Raw genomic sequence first — 19,786 nt, forward strand, 5'->3', positions numbered from 1 at the left:
CCTTGAGCTAGTGCTTGAACAGATTACTGTAATGTGCTTTAGATTCTGGGGCCCTTCTGAATCTGAGAATAGTGCAAAATGCTCTCATCCCTTTGCCAAGTGATGCTTCATAGAATGGACACTTCACACAAGCATCATAAGCATTTCAGTAGATTCTACCGAGCTTTTGAGTGAAATTTACGCTGTTAATTGTAGATTATGAGTACCATAATAATTTGAGACCCAGGATTTTTTCCCTCTCTGTCAGCCACAATTACGATTTCTGCAGTGGAAGCAATGCATTGAAAAGCAAGTAGAAATGAGAGACACGTCCTATTCAGCCAAAAAACTTCACTTGAAACTCAGTTTTTCAGAAACCAGAAACCTGAGGACACTACAGAAATCCATGTTTCCCCTCTCTTTTTCCCTCTGATAGTGGAAAAGGGAGCAATCTTATGACTACATTGTATATAAAGACATATTTCTTTTCCAATGATTTTGTGCTTTTCAGATAAATGGCAAGATGTGGAGCAACATGCAAACAGAAATATTTTGTGTTCTTAAGGAAATGTATTTATTTGAAGTACATATCAAAATTATAAAAATTATATGTGCATATGGTATTAACACGGCCAGATTTTAAGCTGTTTTATGAATTACTATTGTATTAACCCAGTTACATAGACTCAGTCAGTCTTGAATTGGACACCTTACTACTGTGATGTGGTCAAACATTAAAATACTTCATTCTGGAGGAAATAAGCACCAGTAACCAATTAGTATTTCAGCTTTGGATAAGCTACATAGGTGGATTCTAAACTTCTCTGGATGCCAACACCACACTACATAGCAATAGTGAGGAAAAATTAACCTTTACTCAAATACTGTAATTGAGTATAGCAGTAGTTAAAATAATATCGATAAAATTTAAATGGAATTTTTGCATTACAAATAGCTATTTCAAACAAAACCTCAGCATTTCTTCCTACTGGTGAAATATTACATATTCTATGCATTTGCTTTTTTGATAAAACTTGGTTTTGTTGCAGATCTGATTGTGTGTTTTTCTGACAGATCTATTGGTTGTCACATTCTTTTTTGTCACAGGGGAAAACAATGAGGTAGAAAAGGGTATACATAAAGTAGATTTATAGCTAAAATATATTTTGGGACATATCAAACAAAAGGAAGCATATATTCAGAGGGAAAAAATAAAAAAAAGAAACAAAAATGCACTTAGGGAAGAAAAATAATGTCCTCAGAGAGGAGATCGGCAAAAAATAATAAAAATGCCACTACTGGCTTGAGGAACTGAAAGGCTTCAAATTACCCTTATACCAATCCATCACTAGTGCAGGATTTGACAATTAATTGTTTGGGAACGGCTGAGTTTGACTGAACCGAGCAAAGACTTCCTTACCTAGGTCAATGTGATGTGATAAGAATACCAGCAAAAGCAGAAAATAGACTGGTTGCGAATCAGACTGCCTATCTAGTCATCAAATCTACATAATTTTTCTTTCTGTCATTTACATATGCGTAATCTTTAATTTTAATGCACTTCTTGATTTTTGGAAACTTTCATTATACTCTAAGTATATGGTAATATTACATTTTATGGTCTCATAGCTATCATTCAGGCCACATGGAAGAATTGTTCATTAAGCATCATGGAGATAACTTCTGGAGATCTAAGTGGCAAGCTGTCATGTTGCAGTGAAAGTAGTTAAAAAAAGAACATTAACTAGGTCAGCCCCAGAAAATGAGTTGTATTGCCATGCTTGTTACAAACAGAAAAAAAACAGTCTTTAATTGAATATGGAGCAATAGGAATTAAGTCCACGAGGAACATGACAAATTATGAATGGCTTTTTTGCACTATGGTTCTAATACACCTAACACTAAATAAACTCCTGATAAGAATTTCTGGTTTTCTATTTTGTTTCTGTCATCATGGTATTTTATGCTTTATAAGACTGGGGTACAGCTCAGTAGGATTTTTAGTTAGGAACATTGACACTGATTTATCTACATAGTACTGATATTTTTTGAACAGTGGTGTAAATTGCTAGCCTTGCTAAACAGACTGGTTTTTTAAAGAAAAATTACTCTCAAAATTGCAAGTTCCTGTTTCATTTAAAACTCAAATGGGGTGCATCCTTCATCTAAATAATTCGGTAATACTCCAGTATGAGGTTCCCTACACAACTATTCCCTGGCAATTCCAGTACAGAAATACATTATGTAATACAAGTTGAACTTCACAGGAATCTTCTAAAATATAAGCAGTGTGGAATAAGTCAGTAGCCAAATTAAGGAAAAAATTCAGAAATCTTTAATGTTATGCTTTTATGGTATTAATTCCAATTTTATTTAACATTCATCTAGTGTGATTCCCTTTGCCCATCACTGGATATTTATGCTGAAAGTAGTTGTCTGAACTGTCTTTATAGTCAGAGAGAAATACATTTTTACATTAAACACCTACAAAAGAATACAAAAAATTTCCTAGAAATGCCCATTTCTGTCTGATGACTAAGAAAATAACCCAGGCAATTAGCCCAGGTACAACATTATTTACTTTATGAGTATTTGAAAAACAATGAAATGAAAAACACCACTGTGCTGACTTGTACCCTGCAATCAAACACTCACTGTCTTTCTGATGTAATCAAACTCCTATTTATACTGAAAACTTTTCAAGAACATGACTAATTTCCAGTTTGTTCATCATGTTTCTTCAGTACCTTGTAAAATGAGACTATAACTACATAAGTTGAATTAGACATACTTACCTGACTAGTGTTTCACATAGGCATGGGAATGTGCTCAGCTTTGTTCCAGAAAAATAAATTCATTATGCTGTGGGGGAGAAAAGCTTAATGCAGGCCCTTAATAACCTATATGGGAAGCTAATGTTCTTTTCATTGAAATGAAAGAAAATAGTGCTGTGCATGTCTGCAATTTTACCTATTAGAGCTGTTGCATAACCTTTCTCCTTCAGGAGTTTGGAGAAAGTTATTTCTTCAGAAGGAAGTCCCCCAGAAGAGGCAGCAAATAAGAAGACACCAACTCGTGAGAAGGCAGCCATTCCTAAATACAATAAAAATGAATGAGATGTGGATAATACAAAGAAACCATTTCCATTCATTAGTTCTGCATGCATTTTTTTGCTTTAGGTGGTATCACTTAAATGACATTACAATCAGTCATTAAATGTTGCAAGTGGAAGATACAATCATCCATTTCTCTGAGTGAGGTTTTTTCTGTACTGAGACCAGAAAGTGAGACGTGGAGAAAAAACATCTTTGCTTATAACCATGGGGCCAGCCATCACATAAACTGCAGCCCCTTCTGTAGATTTCCTGAGGCATAGCAAAAGTTTAAAAAGTTGAGCTTGCATAGATTGTTTTTCTTGTATAGGAAATGAATGGAGGAAACGAAGTTGAAGACTAAGTGAGATCATTCCCAAGCTCCACTCTCAGAATTTCCACTTTCCTCATACATGGTTTTCTACAAGCCTTTAAGGTTTTTTGAGAAAAGGCACATTGAAATAGGGCAATCTTACAGCTGGGCATGTAAATATCATGAGGTCAAAAGAGCAAGAGAGGATCTGATTCTGTAAATAGACTGTCTTGGGCTGTCAGCATTGATGGGGAAGGGCCATTGCTCCAGTGGCTAGAAGACACATCATCCAATGCATGCAGAGTGAGTGCACTAAAGGAGCATCAGGTACTGGCTAACAAGACAATATCTAAACAAGGCACAGTAATTTCTATATACTAATAGTCTGAGGAACACAAATGAGCTTATAAAGTGTTCTCAGGACGAGGAATCGGAGAGCTCAGGTTCATGGAAATTAGATTACTAGGATTCCAGATGAGAGCTGGCACTGAAAATAGACAGTAAGAACAGACAATATCTATGCAAATCTGTGATTTATCTTCAGGAAATCTAAATTATGCAACTGGATGATTACAGTGCCCAAGTTACATGACTGATGTAGACAACCGGAATCCTCCCTCAGGTATGCCTTGTGGTTACATGAGAAAAAGACTCGTTAGACTGGTTTATTAAAGAGAGCTCAACCTACCATTCAAATGTTGACTTCAGTTTTCACCCCAGATAGTTTTGCTGATCAACACTTCAGATATATTTAGTCATATATTTATCTGTATTTCATTTATTTTTATTTTTTTTATTTTTATGTATTTTAAGCTCTTGTAACTGAAATCAGGTAATTCCCTTAAGTTATCAGAATGAAAGTACAGAAGCATAATTTCTTTTTTCATCATTACCTTTATCTGAGTTTGTGTCTCATCCAACACTGCATTTTGGAATCTTTTACTTCAGCTCTATTAGCAGGAGTTTTATATTTCTAACATTTTTTCCACATCATTATTCTAGTGTCTTCTATAACAACTCTTTACTAGTTCTTCACTGATATTTGGAAGTAATCCATGTTTAGAAATTTTTTAATTTAAGGAAGACGAAGTTCAGTTTTTCTACCTGCACGGAAATGATTAGGTATGTCTGAGAGCTAATAAATGAAGAAAAAAATTAGTTCAAGTGCTAATTTTTCAGAAATAAGAAGAAGGATCATAACGGAAAGTGACCTGTGACTTTACCTACAGTAAATATTAATAGCAATATATCTGTGACAGGTATATAAAATTTTCCTTTTCAGATGAATGTAATGGAAAATTTAGCAAGTTATATTAGCTGGCACTTTTGCAGAAGCTTGTTACTTGATTTGAATGAGCACGAATGTATCAAGTAGGCTCCAGAGTCTTGCTTTGCTTTCATTCCCAGAAGCAAGGACAGGATGTTTTATCACTAATGAACAAGTGATCTGATTAATGTATAATGATCCTTGCTAAAAATGACGTTAAGGGAATGTTAAAGTTGCATGGCTAAGCACTGAGAGGCTCAGTCCCAGCACACTAAAATAAACAGACTAGATCTTCGTTGACTCAAATAGGCTTTGGATCAGGTACTTTAAAAGTAAGAGAAATTAAATGCATATACTCACAGGATACTTAACACTGTGTATGGGTAGATATGGTACAAAACCACTTAAAATAGATGAGAGATTTTTTGCTTTCTTCTTCTGAGTTTTAAGGGCAAATTGAATACCTTAATGAACTGTCCTGCCCCTACCTCTGCCCCGCAAAAATAAGAGAACTAAAACACAAACCCAACAATATGTCAAAACAAAAAGGTTTTGCAGAAATAAATGTCTGAGCAGAAGTATTTACACTGGGTTCTTCCACTGAGTCTTTCTAAATGCACTTCCACTGAGTCTTCTAGATCTTCCTTGACCTTCAATACTTGGGCTGCCCACCAACACAATGGGAGCAGCCTGAACGCAAGTGTGGAGGCAGGCAAAGAGCCTGGGGTCACTGAACAGTGGAGGAAGTTCACAGAATCACAGAGAATCCAGGATATGCTTAGCTGGAAGGGAATTACAAGGATCATTGAGTCCAGCATCCAGGCCTGCATGGGACATCCCCAAGAGTCACATCATGTGCCCAAGAGTTCTGTCCAAACACTTCTTCAACTCTGTCAGGCTTGGTGCTGTGACCACTTCCCTGGGAAGCCTGTTCCAGTACCCAACCACCTTCTGGGTGATAAACCTTCTCTTAATATCCAGTGTAAACCTCCTTGAGACAACTTCAGGCCATTCCCTCAGGTCCTGTCACTGGTCAACACAGAGAAGAGATCAGTGTCTGCCCCTTCTCTTCCCCTCATGAGGAAGCTGTAACTGCAATGAGGTCTCCCCTCAGTCTCCTGCAGGCTGAACAGACCAAGTGACCTCAACTGCTCCTCATACAGCTTCCCCTCAAGGTTTTCACCGACTTCATTGCCCTCCTTTGGACACTATCTCGCTAATAGCTTAATGTCTGCCTTATATTGTGGCAGCTAAAACTACACACAGCTCTCTACATAAGGCCACCTTAGCACAGAGCAGTCGAGGACAATCCCCTCCCTTGCCCGGCTGGTGATGCTGTGCCTGATGCAGCCCAGTACATGGCTGGCATTAAATAACCACAGTCACATTGTTTTGCCAGTATTTAAACAAAAAAAAAAAATATTCACTGAAAAAACCCTTTATTTTTGTGTCAACTCTTTCGAAATGTGAAGATTTCCCATATATATGAAATATTTCAAATGTAGACCAACTCCACTGAGCTTGATCAGTCACTGACAGGACTGATCATTTATCATTACTTTATCTGGTAATGATAAACAAATCAAGAAAGTGCAGACAAAAAAACTGCATATGGTTTACTGCAAATAAAATATTATATTTACATATAAATAAAGTAATGGGATTTTACCTGATCTTATAGGATATCTCCCTGTCAGGAAAGCTGCCCTGCTTGGAGTACAAAGTGGGGATGCTGCTATATGCTGAGTAAGTGTCACTCCTTCCTCTGCTAGCCTGTCAATATTAGGGGTTCTAGAAAAACACAAGCAGGTGAAAAAAAACACACAAAGATGAATATTTGGATATGGGCATTGTAAGATCAAGGCATCTGAGGCAAGAACTATCAGGAAAATCCAGTTAAAATTTTTTTGTATGTAAATTATCAAAACCATGATGGGGTTGCCATTCCAAATACTATCATGTATCTCTACGTTAGGTGTGAACACTGAGATGAGACACTGCAACCTTGTGACAAATATCTTTTTCCCCGCTTTCATCTATTGTTCATGGCCAGTGCTGAACTGCCAACATCTGGACATGTATTTTTTGTCCAGTATTGCAACCCTTTTGAATGTGTTCCTTGACCAGAATTGTAATTTTACAACCCTTCTGCTTCAGTAATGAGGACAAGAGAGACTTGAGACAGGTTGTGCTTTCTTACTCCCTACTTGGCGTCTCTTCTGTCTCTCCCCAGCAAAAGCTTTCTGGGGTAGGGATAACGTTATATGGTGCTATCAGGTATTAGAAGAGATTAAAATGATTATGACTCTGTGCCATGCTCTGTATTAACAATATCTACATGTCTGGCATGATTATGTCTGCAATATTAGACATAGGGGCACAACCAAGTTTCCATATCTGCATGGGAAACTTGTCTGTGACCTGCTTCATCATGCAGATTAAAACTGGTTCCTGCAGGAAGAAATCCTCTGTCCTTGGTTCTACAGATAGAAATTACTAATGCAGACTGGCCAGGAGCTGCAACATGCTCTAATAGCGCTCTGACCTTGGAGATTAATGACCATGACCTCAAGGCACACTAGTTCTCACATCATCTAAGTCTGAATAGTCAGAAACATTAATTTTCCAATGGACTTATTTCCTATCTGTAACATCACCTACTGATAACAATCAGTAAGATGAAAATTCTTCATATTCCAAAAATCTAAATCTGAATTCTCTCAGCAGAGAATATAGATCTTGGAGTCATTCTGGTGCCTGTAAGGGGAGTGATCCAGGCATCTGTGTTGTATATATTTTTCCCTGTTTAAAACCAGATGCTGTAATTTGAGATATATATATATATATTTTTTTTTTTTTTACGAGAAGATTTTACTTCTAACTAACATCAGCAGGAACAAGAGCATTTAACATTTGACAGAGCAGTGCTTTTAGTCTGAATGTTTAATTTAACTTTGCCAAAGACTTTGCACCACTGAAATGCAATGAGTAGATATCACTTGCTCTGTTTACTCAACCATCACATGTAAGCTGTTAGCAACAAACATCCCGGGCCACACTCACCTATTATTCAAGTATATTAACATTTTCTTTAATATTTGTTTAATACATTGAATACTGTATAAAGATAAATTAATGAAAAACATCAGCTCTTTATTTCCAATTAGTTAACAACAAGCCTGTCCCAAATCATGGGTGCTTCAAAATATGTTTAATTAATAGTACTTGTGTCATGTATATTTTAGAAGAAAATTGTTGATTATACATTAGTTCCCTAGAGCTACCCTTATTTGGTTGGTTACTCAATCCTCACATTAAAATACAACTTTTCAGCAGGATAAATGCATTAGCTAAATCTTTGGTTAAAAAAAAAAATAAAAAGAATATTCTAATCTCTGGAAAAGTTATTAACTTTGGCTACTAATAAAAAGCCTAATCAAATCTCTGAATGTTCTGGCATTTTTACATTACAAATCCATTGAAAAACTAAATACAAAGCTATGACTCTGCCAAATTATCATCCTACCTTAAGGTTCTGTTCCCGTAACATCCCAGGTCTCCAATACCAAGATCATCAGCCATCAATAAAATGATATTGGGATTTGAAACACTGTGTGTTTTGACACTGTTTATGGCACACTGGAAAATTATTAGAAGTAAAAGGAGCCACATCTTCTTCCTGCTGCATAAGAATAGGTGAAAAATATAATAAATAGACACTTTTTTAAAAAAAATGACAGTTAATCTAAATTTTTGTTACTATTACCTTTTGCATAGTGAAAGAAAAAAGAAAGATTGTATATTTTTATTTGGCTTTTTTTTTCTTGAGTTTTTTAAAAACATTTTCTCTCTCATACTTCTTAAAACTAAAAATGCATTTCTTAGCATATGTCTATTTTTTCCTTCCACTCCATTACACAGATGAAGTCTTTAAATAAAGACAAATAAAGAATTAGATAAAACCTCAGTGGCAATTTTGCAAACACACATGCACTATAGAGCAATAAATCATAAGAACTAACAATGCTTGAGTTTTTTCTCTTTGTCTGGGTACAAATGCGATTTGAGGAACACAGAATCTGAAATCATTAGGACCAAATTCTCTAAGGCTCATTGCAGAAAAAAAAAATGTTAATGAATTCCACCAATGAAGTAAATTACTGAATTTCTCTTCAACAATGGGGAAAAAAAAATCCAGCAGAAGTTTCTGGAAAGGAATAAATATTATGGAAAAGAGGATCAAGAGATGCACTATGAAATTATTGTAAGGAAAGTTTAAGAAAAGGCTCCTCACAAACATTTTAAATATCAGAGTCTATAGCAAAATCAAGTAAAAATATTTGGTATCATACCACAATGTTCTATAAACAATGCTCATGCCATATCCAATCTAAAACAGGAAGAAGTATGTATTGTACACAATACAACATACCATTATATGATTTTATGGTAAAAAGCAGAGTATTTGCAGATGTACATGCTATGAATACTATTTTACCTAAATCAGAACTTGTTATCTCTCTGTTTTAAACTGCACTGACTGTGCCCTTGCTGAAACTGAGTGCCTTCAGGCTGTAATGGACTGTGCCAGGCATACACATCAAAAAATACAGAGACTCTCTTTTGTCTGTGGTAAGACTCCTATCTTTTCTGGAGGCAGGCAGCCTTTTTCAAACGCAGGTGAGGCATGAGTCACACCTACACTCTGCATTATTCTGGGACAAGAAGTAAAGTGGAGGAAACTAGGACTAAGGTAGAAATTTGAAATTGAAAGAGTAGAAGGAAATAGAGACAATAATTACCAGAGAGAATGGGGACAGCAGGTCAAGAAAGGAAAATCTTGCAAATCAATGAGTTGTGGTAGATAAAAGTAACTGGAGAGAAGATAAAGAAGTCAGAACTGGAAGACCTGATACAAGAGACTAGGCATCAAGGGACACATTCACAAATCAGTGAAGTGGGTGAAAGTATTTGTAGAGAGGACAAAATAGGCAGAACTAGAAGAGCTTACTCCGACTTGGATAACAGGAATGGAAGTTGAGAACCAGCTGGAATGAAAATTGCAGACAGAAATGTGGAGAAATGGTAGAGGAATAAAGAAACTGGGACAGATGACAGTGAATAGGAAAACAAAACTGAGAAACAGAGGTGAGAGAACTGGGAATGTCTAGGAGGAAAGAGCTGAGGAGTTACGATTAAGGTCAATGAGGAAAACTGATTGGAAAGAACTTGAAAAGATAAGATTTGGGACTAACATAAGTGAGAAGAGAATAAAATAGTAGAGATCAACCAACACAGACTGGGACTTCTGATTCCCAAATTCATCATTGCCATTCTGTCAGAAAGTATAGGTGCACAGAGGGCTTTAACTCTTTCACTGCTTGTTCACATACAGATAAAACTTTAGTAAGTATATTAGCTATTCTTTACTGCTTAAGGTACACTTTATAAACACTTTGGTGACAGTAGTTCTGGCTTAGACTTCAGCCAGCAGCATCTAAAGATCCCAGCCTTATCACTGCAGTATATCCTTATCTTATTTATCCTATGGGAAGCAACCCACTTCCTTTCAGACATGAAAAATAAATACACAAACTGTAAGACAAAAACAATAAATGCATTTCTGCATAGGATGCATCTAACTCATCCTTCCTCAAATAACCATACTAATGAAGCTGTGTAGTGCCTGCCATGGTGCAGATTTACCTTTCTTGCCTGAAAGGATAAACAAATGTGATTTGCTCCTCATGCATTGCAAGAGAACAATTAACACCCAACCTGACCCAAGAGGACAGGATGCTGCCACATCTTACCTTCCTACTCCATTCTTCAGACTGCAAAGGTCTCAAGGCAGATTGCAATGGGCATGTTGAAAAAGGGGACATTATATGTTGGTGACATTATATAGAGAGTTGTAACAATGCTTGCAAGACCTGCAGAAGGTAGCCTCATTTATTACCTCCATTTCTCATTTTGTAATTCAGCCAAAAGTAGCGTTATTGAAAGTTGTCTCTGATACAATACTGCTGGAAACTTCTTCACTCTGAAGGAGTATCTGCAGATACTCTAACACATTGAGCTATTTGCCTTGGTATCATGTCCCTGAAGTGAAATCAACAAGGAAACAGGAAAAAAATATAATCCAAACAACTATGATTTCTCTGGTGTACTCTCTCTGCAGCAGAATTTCGTGTGTCTTGAAAGGATGTGCATGGAAAGCAAGAAAAATCAGATGGATGAAATTGAGTGGAACAGACAACAGCAAAGAAATTCAAAGGAGCTAAAAGGGAAGGACGTGAAAAGAATGAAGCTCTGAGAATGCTGAGGGCTGTCTTTATTACACCAGGGTTTGTCCTGGTGAAAACAAAGGCATGTGCAGACCTGACATGAAAATGATAACACCAAATCAGATGAAGCTTCCAGCTAACTAATGTTTCCTTTCTGTCCAGAGCCAATTCAAACACTTAAGGAAAGACTGCAAAAAATACTTGGAAAAAAAATTATTTTACTAGGACACCCTTCTAGCTTTTGGCAGTCAGCATAAAAGGTATTTTGGACAGGAGAACATTGTAATGAATATTTTTCCATGGATCTTTTAACTTTCATGGTATTTGTTATAGTCTATTTTGAATTAATTAACTTTTGTTTGGTTTTTCATATTGAACCAATTTAATTCTATTTTTTACTTCCATAACACTCTTTAGATGTTCCTTCAGTAGGTGTCAGCTTTGAAAACTTGTACTTTACATTAAAGCAGCAACATTTTTCCTTCTTTTTCGGATGTAGGGCACATAAATGCAAATTTTAACCTCTGCTTCACTTTCCCTGTGATATAATACAATGGAGAGAAGTTTCTTCCTTTCTAAGGTGGTTGCTAAGTTAAAGAGATTCAAGAGGTGCTTAATCTCCTATAACAACAGCCATATAAGAATTTGTATTTCACATATCTTATTTCAACCTACAATACTTTAATCACTGTATATGAACCTACAGACAAGCATACATACACAGAGAGATCTGTCTATATGCACATAACATGTATGTGGGGGCATCTACATGTGTCCTACTTTTTCTACGTATCATCAAATTGTATTTTTGGGATTCTAATATATATTTTCTACTAGCATTAAAAAAACTGAAGTATAAGTACTTAAGAACAAATGAATGAAAAAAAAGCCCCAAACAGATACAATCCACTATTTCTTGATATTTCGTGTGCATTTACCAAACACTTCTTTTTAGTTTTCTTCATTAAAAAATGCAGATCAAAAAGGGGTGGTTTTTTGGTTTTTTTTTTTTTTTTAGTTTGTTTTGTTTGTTTGCTTTGTTTTTTGTTTTTTCCCATCAGGATAATTGATATGGCTTTCATAGAATCACAGAATATCCTAAGTTGGAAGTGACCTACAAGGATCATCAATGTCCAACTCCTGGCCCTACACAGGATATCCCCAAGAGTCAATTTATGTGTCCCAGAGTATCATCTAAACACTTCCTGAACTCTGTCAGTGCTATGATCACTTTCCTGGGAGCCGGATACAGTGTCCAACCACCCTCTGGGGGAACACCTTACTCTAACATCCAACCTAAACCTCCCCTGACACAACTTCGGGCTATTTCCTCAGGTCCTGTCACTGGTCACCACAGAGAAAAGATCAGTGTCTGTTCTTCCTCTTCCCCTTGTAAAGAAGTTCTAACTGCAGTGAGGTCTCCCCTCAGTCTCCTCTTCTCCAGGCGGAACAGACCAAGTAACCTCAAGTGCTCCTCACACAGCTTCCCCTCAAGGTTTCACCATCTTCATTTCCCTCCTTTGGACACTCTAATAGTTCAACACCTTTCATATACTGTGTCACCCAAAGCTGCCCCCAGCACTCCAGGTGAGGCTGCCCCAGTGCAGAGCAGAGCAGGACAATCCCCTCCCTTGCCCAGCTGGCCATGCTGTGCCTGATGCACACTTGTCCCTCCTGGCTGCCAGGGCACTGCTGACTCATGTTCAGTTTGCCATCGACCAGGACCCTCAGGTCCCTTTCTATGGCACTGCTTTCCAGCATCTCATTCCCCAGCTCTGTACATCCAGGGCTGCCTCATCCCAGGTGCAGAATCTGGCACCTGCCCTTGTTGAACTTCATGTGGTTGGTAATCACCCAGGCCTCTAACTTGTCAAGGTCTTTCTGCAGGGCCTCTCTGCCTTTGAGGGAGTGAACTGCTCCTTCCAATTTAGCATCACTGGCAACCTTACCTAGTATACTTTCCAGTCCTGCATTGTTTATGAGGATGTTGAAGAACACTGGGTCTAAGACGGAACCCTGTGTCACCCCCACCAGTGACAGGTCACCAGTCTGATGTCACCTATTCCCTGTAACCCTTTGCACCTGACCCATCAGCCAGTTACTTACCCATTTCATCATGTGTTTATCCAGCTGTAAGGTTGATAATCCTTATCCGACTACTACGGACACATGTGTCTTTACAAGAACAATTACATGAAAGTCTTTCAAACACCTCTTCCCAACTGAATCTTCTCAGCATTTTTATTAAGTTTGATTAAGCAATTTATCTGTAAACTACTCTTTTAATGTCACAGAACCCTTTGAGAAAATGCTTAATATACTTTATCCTTGAAGGTATAGTGTTTTCTGATGAAATAAGCAACATCTACAGATACTGACCTCATTAAAAAATGCTGTGCTATCCTTAAGCAGTATGCAAAAAAAAAGAAACATAATTACCTTGCTTAAATGAATGCTAGGACTCCAAAAATTTCTCTAAGAGCCATAAAAATCATAATTTAAGCAAACTAGAGACAACCCTGCTTTCCATAAAATTCTGCAAAGAGAAAATTCTTCAGCTTAGTGAGAAACAAAAAAAAAAAGAGTAAGCTTTTAAAATTTAAGAAATGGAAAAGTAATATCATATACTATTGATAATTTCCTGGTATCAGTTTCAGATTTGCTAAAATCTCTCAATTAATTTCTGTCTTATAAGTCAGTAATATCTGTTGAGTCTTTGATGTCATATAATTGCTTTACTGAAATTTTTCATCATATTTCAGTATGTATCTAAGGTAACTACGTACATATATGAAAATGTGTATTTAATTTATTACAAATTGTCTCACTGCAAGACAGAAATTTCACTTAATATAAGCTGGGAAAAACATCAGAACAAATAATCATGTTTCTTGTTAAAATGCGATTTATTTTTGGATCTGAATTAAACAGAGATGAAGTCACAGAGTCCCTGTCAGATCTAAGTTTAGTTTAGGTATCTTTTTGAAATGGTCTCTCAAGAATTTTCTACTTTTGTCTCACCTAAGCTACAGAACATAACAGAAGTATTAAGGAATAATAAACATTATTTCTGGTGTCAAATTATAACATGAAAGGAATAAAATATAATCTTTTGTGATATAATGTCATTATTTTATTTTAATTTTAATAAAAATACTATATAATTTGATACACATATTAGAGCACATCCATTTTTACAAGGCTACTGTTTCACAAAATGCCCTGTTAGCCAAGTGCTCCTTAAAAAAGTTGATTTTGATTGTGGACTCTGGTCAGCAACGTAAGAGAGAGATCCTCGAGATAAAACAGGTAGTCATCTTATTTGCCAGTTATGCACCATCCTGAGAAAGAAAAATCTTTTAAAAAAAAAAAGAAGGCAGCAAATCAATCATGACTAACTACTAGTGACTATGTCATGCCACTTCCTGGAGACCAGATATAAGTATTCAAAGCAATTAAAAGAAATCTTCCTTACATATTTTGAGGGCTTAGCTAAACTCATCCATGATATTTAGCTTACTTAATAGTTCTGAAAGATGTGGAGTCAGGGTTTTTTTAATATACCCAGATGTTGAGTGAAATGTCTATTTTTGACACTGTCTTTTTCAAGAGTGTCAAATGGACATGAGGAAGAACTTATGTGCCTAAAATTTTGCACTTTAGTTTTATGTAAGCAGATAAGGACTCTACAGCTCTGCAAGACTATGAGTCTTACACATGGAATCAACAGAAGAGTTTGGCTGCATCCATTTGAGCTGGACAACATAGAAACCACAGCTTCATCTCAATGATTGGTTATAAATTCTTCATCTTTGCCTAACGACAGCCAAACTAGAACTCCTTTGAGTTTCTGTTCATATTCAAAGCAGTACACAAAAAATGTTTAAATAAAAGTTCTAATTATACATAATACTGAACTAAAACACTCAACTCAAATACACTGCCTTCACAGGGATAGTGCACACATCTGAAGGTTGGTATCTAAATGCCGCTATAAGTAATTGAAGGGACAGTAACACAAATAACCAACCACCTAACACTGAATTTTATTTTCCTTCAATTTGAAAACAGTTTCTGATCCATTTTCACTGAAATGGTAGCCTTTCAATGCCTATCAGGGAAAAACAAGAAACCTAACAGAAAAAAATCCCAAACAACTCAACCCCCACCAAAACTCACCTCTCTCCCCTGAGTTATTCGCTGGACTCCTCTAGAGTCTGCCAAGATGAAAGCTCTGGACTTTATAACATCATATTCCTCTACCTACAATCTCTACCTACAGTCACTTTTCTAGACAGAGTGGTTTACCAGAAGAAATTGCAGGGAAATGGTCAGTTAATGCTTCTTTGCTACATAAAGCTAGAAAGTAACATATCAATAAAATGAGCCAGTATGTTATGTTATTTCCAAAATGACGCTTCATTTCAAGAAAAAAGGCTTTTGAATTAGTTTGTTCTCAAACTGTTATTATTTTTATACCAGTTCTATTGCTATTTATACTTTCATTATGATAACACTTAAGGACTGCCAATAATGCTGATTGTACCAGACAGAAAAATTAAGAAAAGGCTGAATGCAATCATTACTGATTCTACCCATGTAGAATTTAAGTACCTATATGGCCCATAGCAAATAGGCACATATGGTGCAAACCAATCCATGTGCATTTAATAATCTTTAGGTTAGGCATGTAGTCTGAAAAAATTATTTAAGCTTTCTAATTAATAGGAAGATATAGGCACCTTAAGAGTTTCTTCTTAAGACTGGTATAATGAAATGTTGGAAGGGATGCTCACAACCTTTTCCCACAGACTAGAAAGCCTAAACACCTTGTTTAGACTCGATTTATACAAAAGGAATAATTACATGAAATAAATCCCACCCTGATGATGAGTTGCCTGTATGCGCTCAGCATAAAATATGAAAAAACCCTTTTTGTAATAAACAAATAAGAAGTTTTTCAATTAGTATGATGTGCTCTACCAGCTTTACTGGTGTAATAGTTTCTTACTCTGTGAATAGTAATTCCACTGAAATCTAAGAACTAAGGACAATTCCTCATGAGTATTAGTTGAAAAATTTTTCTCCAAGGGATGCATTTAAGTATTTTTCCTTTCTAGACTGTATAGAAAACTGATTAATATTCCATCTTAAATATTTTATTCTTATATTACTCTAAAACAAAAGAGATAAGAGTGATCCATCCAACAGCAATGATTATTTTACAGGAATGTTGTTAATTCTCTAACTGAAGTCAGCTATAGCCAACATGTATTTAGGTTACAGTCACAAGTCTGATGGGAAAAATAAACTATATTTTTATGTAGTTCTGAAAGAACAGAATTTATTCAAGCCAGATGATATATTAAGGAAGCTCTTGTCAGAGGTGACCAGACAACAGACTGTGAGCTCAGCCTGTCTATTCCCTGCCTACTTTTCTGTGAGCTGCACATACAAGGCAACCAAAACAGCCTGTGACAGGCCAGTCATTAGCTGGAAAGTAACAGGATATAGGGTCAGTCCTTGTCACAGAAGAAAAAACACTTCCATTCTTGATACATGATAAGCAAAAGTCTGTTACTGTCCATTGGCACTGTTCAGCAATTCACATGGCTAGTCAACACTTTGGTCGTGTTGCTACTCACATTTACAAGTATCCTGCATGTTCTCCTGACCCCCATCACACCATGGGAAATTCACCCATTCTAAACATGGAACAGTGATGCACATGCTTGTCCTGTCACGTAAGAGGAATGAGAACAGGAAGGTTGTTTTGGCAGCAGAGAAGACTCCAGGGGATGCATCTATGAGGACAGACCAGGGGCTGCTCTGTGCTGAGCACAGTCAGTTCCCAACAGCTCTGCAATGGACCCACTGCAGGTCACAGCTGAGCCTATCTTGAATAAAGATATTTAAGAAAGTGAAAAAATATTGGGGGGGGGCGGAGGAACAAAGAGAGGGCTGTGAGGAGCAGAGGAAGAGGAGGAAGTGGACGAAAGAACAAAAAGGCCAGAGCAGTGGGAAGTGCTCCACACTGGATCAGGTACATGCCCAAAGGCAGTGTGGTCCGTGGAGCAACAAGGAGTGGCAGAGAGCAACAGCCAAGCACTGACTTCAGCCTTGTGTGCTGCCCAGTGCTCCCCTGAAGGGACTCTGCACAACCTGCAGCAGTAACATGGCAGGAGATCTCTGGAGTGAAGGTGTGGAGACTAGGAAAGTGAAAGAGAGAAATATGAAGCTGAACCTGGGAAAGTGTGAGGAAAACTGTTTTTCCTGCAAGATTAAATGTTTGTCCTTTTTTTTTTTTTTTGTTTTGTTTCCCAATACTCCAACCAATTAAATATTTATGCTACCTAGCAATAAATTAGGTTGTATTCCCTACACATTTTTGCCTATGACAGTGATTTTCCTGTCTTTATTTTCACCACCGGTTTTCTCACTCCCATTTCTACTGATTTTTCCCCACATCCCTGGGGAAGGAAATGAGCAAGCAGCTGTGTGAGTTCTTGGCTGTTAGCCAGGGCCAACCCACCACATTTAAAGCATAAAGGAATAAATGGATCCAATGGTAAATTGATCTCATTGACTACCAGTAGCCAAACATTTCTTTGGTGTTATTGAATCTATCTAGATTCTAAAAGTGAACTTTTTACCGGGGAGAGAAATGGCAAAGCTTATTAAGCAAAAAATAACTCGAGACCAACTGACTTATGGTGTTGCTGCTGTAAGAGGGAGGCTCACAAGACATAAACAAACAGCTTCTCCTTCCTCTTAATTTGCATGGGTAAGAGACACTAAAAATAAACAAGTAGTGGCTTATTAAAGACCAAGCTCCTTCCTTACAGTTTCTAAAACCGGAAGATCTGGTTTATGTTACTTTTGTCCTACTAATATTCATGGAATGGTGTCCTCATTCTGCAAATATTTGTGAATTAAGTTGTTTGGAATTTTTTTTGACAAAAATCTTTCTAGCAGGAAAAAAATGGGGTTTTAAACCAAATAAAAGTTTTTTATCTATTTTAAATGAGGTAAATCAAAAGTGAAATTTTTCTACCTTACTTTTAAACATTAAAAATAGTCTGTTTAGAATTTACAATGTAAAAAAACCCCACACTTTTTCTGTTCTTTTCAGCTGGGAAATATTTTTACTGTGTTATTTTGACTTGAGTTAAAAGATTAGCCCTCAAATTACCCAATTTTTAGGACCTAAGGCAAAATTAAAACAAAGATAACAGCTTTATCCATTCATCATTTCTATTTTCCCCACAAATAGCATAATGAAAAAAGAACTTCAGAAAAGTGGGGGAGGGGGTGGCAGGAGGAAGTAAGATGGTAAATAATTTTCTCACCACCTTTAATGAAGAGATATCCATTAGCATTATTCACTAAACAATATAAGTATGAAACAGCTTAAAAATAAAATACAATTATTGCAAAACAGATTTAAAACCAATATGTAAGATCATGAAATTAGGAGGTCCTACAAACCAGGAAAATGTTTATCCTAGGAAGAACATTTATACAATTAGGAAAAGAAGAATGATGTGCTGCATAGTAGCTACACAGCTGCCTGACTACAAACTATATAGATCAGAATCTGCTAACAAATTTGACAAAGGGCAAAGACATTTACAAAACAAGACATATACATGAACCAAATCTGTATCCTACTTCCAAAGATTTGATCATTTACTAATTTCAGTAATCATACAGATGAATAACTGACTTTCCCATCAATAAAAAAAAATTGTGACTATACTTAGCTTGGCAAAATATTTGAGGGATAGACTTTAAACATCATAGGATATAGGCAGAAACTAAAATTAATGTCTTAAAAGGAAAGAATATCTGAAACAGCAAATAATTATAAGAATAAAAATATATGCCTAAAATACAAGAAGAGGCTAGCTGGATCCTTAGAGACAGATAAAATAAAAATACCTGAACAAAAACTGTAGAAATGTATATATTGTATTACAGCAATACAGGAAAAACAGCAATTTAAGCCAAAGGTATCTAGGTTTGTTCTGCCCTGTGTAAGTAGAAAACTCTTGCTCATTCCCTCACTTCCTCTCCTTTTTCTCTAGCTCTTTACTCCTTGCTTCCATAGGAACTCTAGGAAACTGTTGTAAACTCTTGCTGCCAGAACAGCATAGTTTTTGCACATAGGCAAAATCCCCACATGACAAAATGAAAATTATCATTAGCTCAAAACCATAGCAATTCATTTCATTTTCACCTTATTTTGTATGACATTTTAAGATCATAAATAAATATAAAAAGTATTCAGAAAAGGCATTTTTCTATTTTCTTGTGGCACACCTTTTTCTTGTGGTACACCAGCATTAGCTTCCATTTAACATCTGAAAGTTTCTCAATAATAGCTCCAGGGGTCTCATTATCTTTTAGCTTGGACTGGAGCATACTGCCAGTATTTCTGAAGCAAATAACATACTTTTGCAATTGTATGAGAATATTTTAAAATATGTTTTTAAGAAAGGATGTTTTCCTTTGTTTTGTGCCTTGAGGTATAACACAACCTTATGTTTTTAAAGGATGGATTATGTTCATCAGTGAGAAAGAACATATCAATTCCTCTGTCCAAAATGCATTTTTTCAGGACAATACTGCTACTATTAGACAACTGCTATACTAGACAACATACCCTGTTGTCTATTATAATAATATCGGAACTGGAGATGTGATGCTAAGAGTTACTCTTGTAACTGACTAACCCATGTCAATAGCTTCTCATTTTCTTCATCATAGTATTCAGTTCTGTCAGCAGTGCAGAATATAAACAATACCAGAGAAAAACAGATGTGTTTGAGTTCTGTACCCTAAGAGT

At 36.3% G+C, this 19,786-nt stretch overlaps 1 protein-coding gene across 7 annotated transcripts in view; it reads right to left on the minus strand.

Moving 5' to 3' along the window:
* Window positions 1-19,786, minus strand: part of STS (steroid sulfatase) — a 107,330-nt gene that overhangs the window by 74,354 nt on the left and 13,190 nt on the right. For 5 of the 7 annotated variants that reach the window (XM_085052602.1, XM_085052562.1, XM_085052572.1 and 2 more), the window contains 3 exons: window positions 8,178-8,333; window positions 6,321-6,442; window positions 2,950-3,072 (listed from right to left, as the gene is read on the minus strand). In XM_085052602.1, the coding sequence (XP_084908728.1) occupies window positions 2,950-3,072; window positions 6,321-6,442; window positions 8,178-8,323 (391 nt within the window). In that variant the 5' untranslated portion in view covers window positions 8,324-8,333. Of the gene's footprint in view, window positions 1-2,949; window positions 3,073-6,320; window positions 6,443-8,177; window positions 8,334-19,786 lie in introns of those variants that run through there. The other 2 variants (XM_085052582.1, XM_085052612.1) reach the window with 2 other exon arrangements.

Source organism: Lichenostomus cassidix, chromosome 1 (assembly GCF_008360975.1).
Source record: "Lichenostomus cassidix isolate B80296 chromosome 1, HeHo_3.0, whole genome shotgun sequence".
NCBI lineage: Eukaryota > Metazoa > Chordata > Aves > Passeriformes > Meliphagidae > Lichenostomus > Lichenostomus cassidix.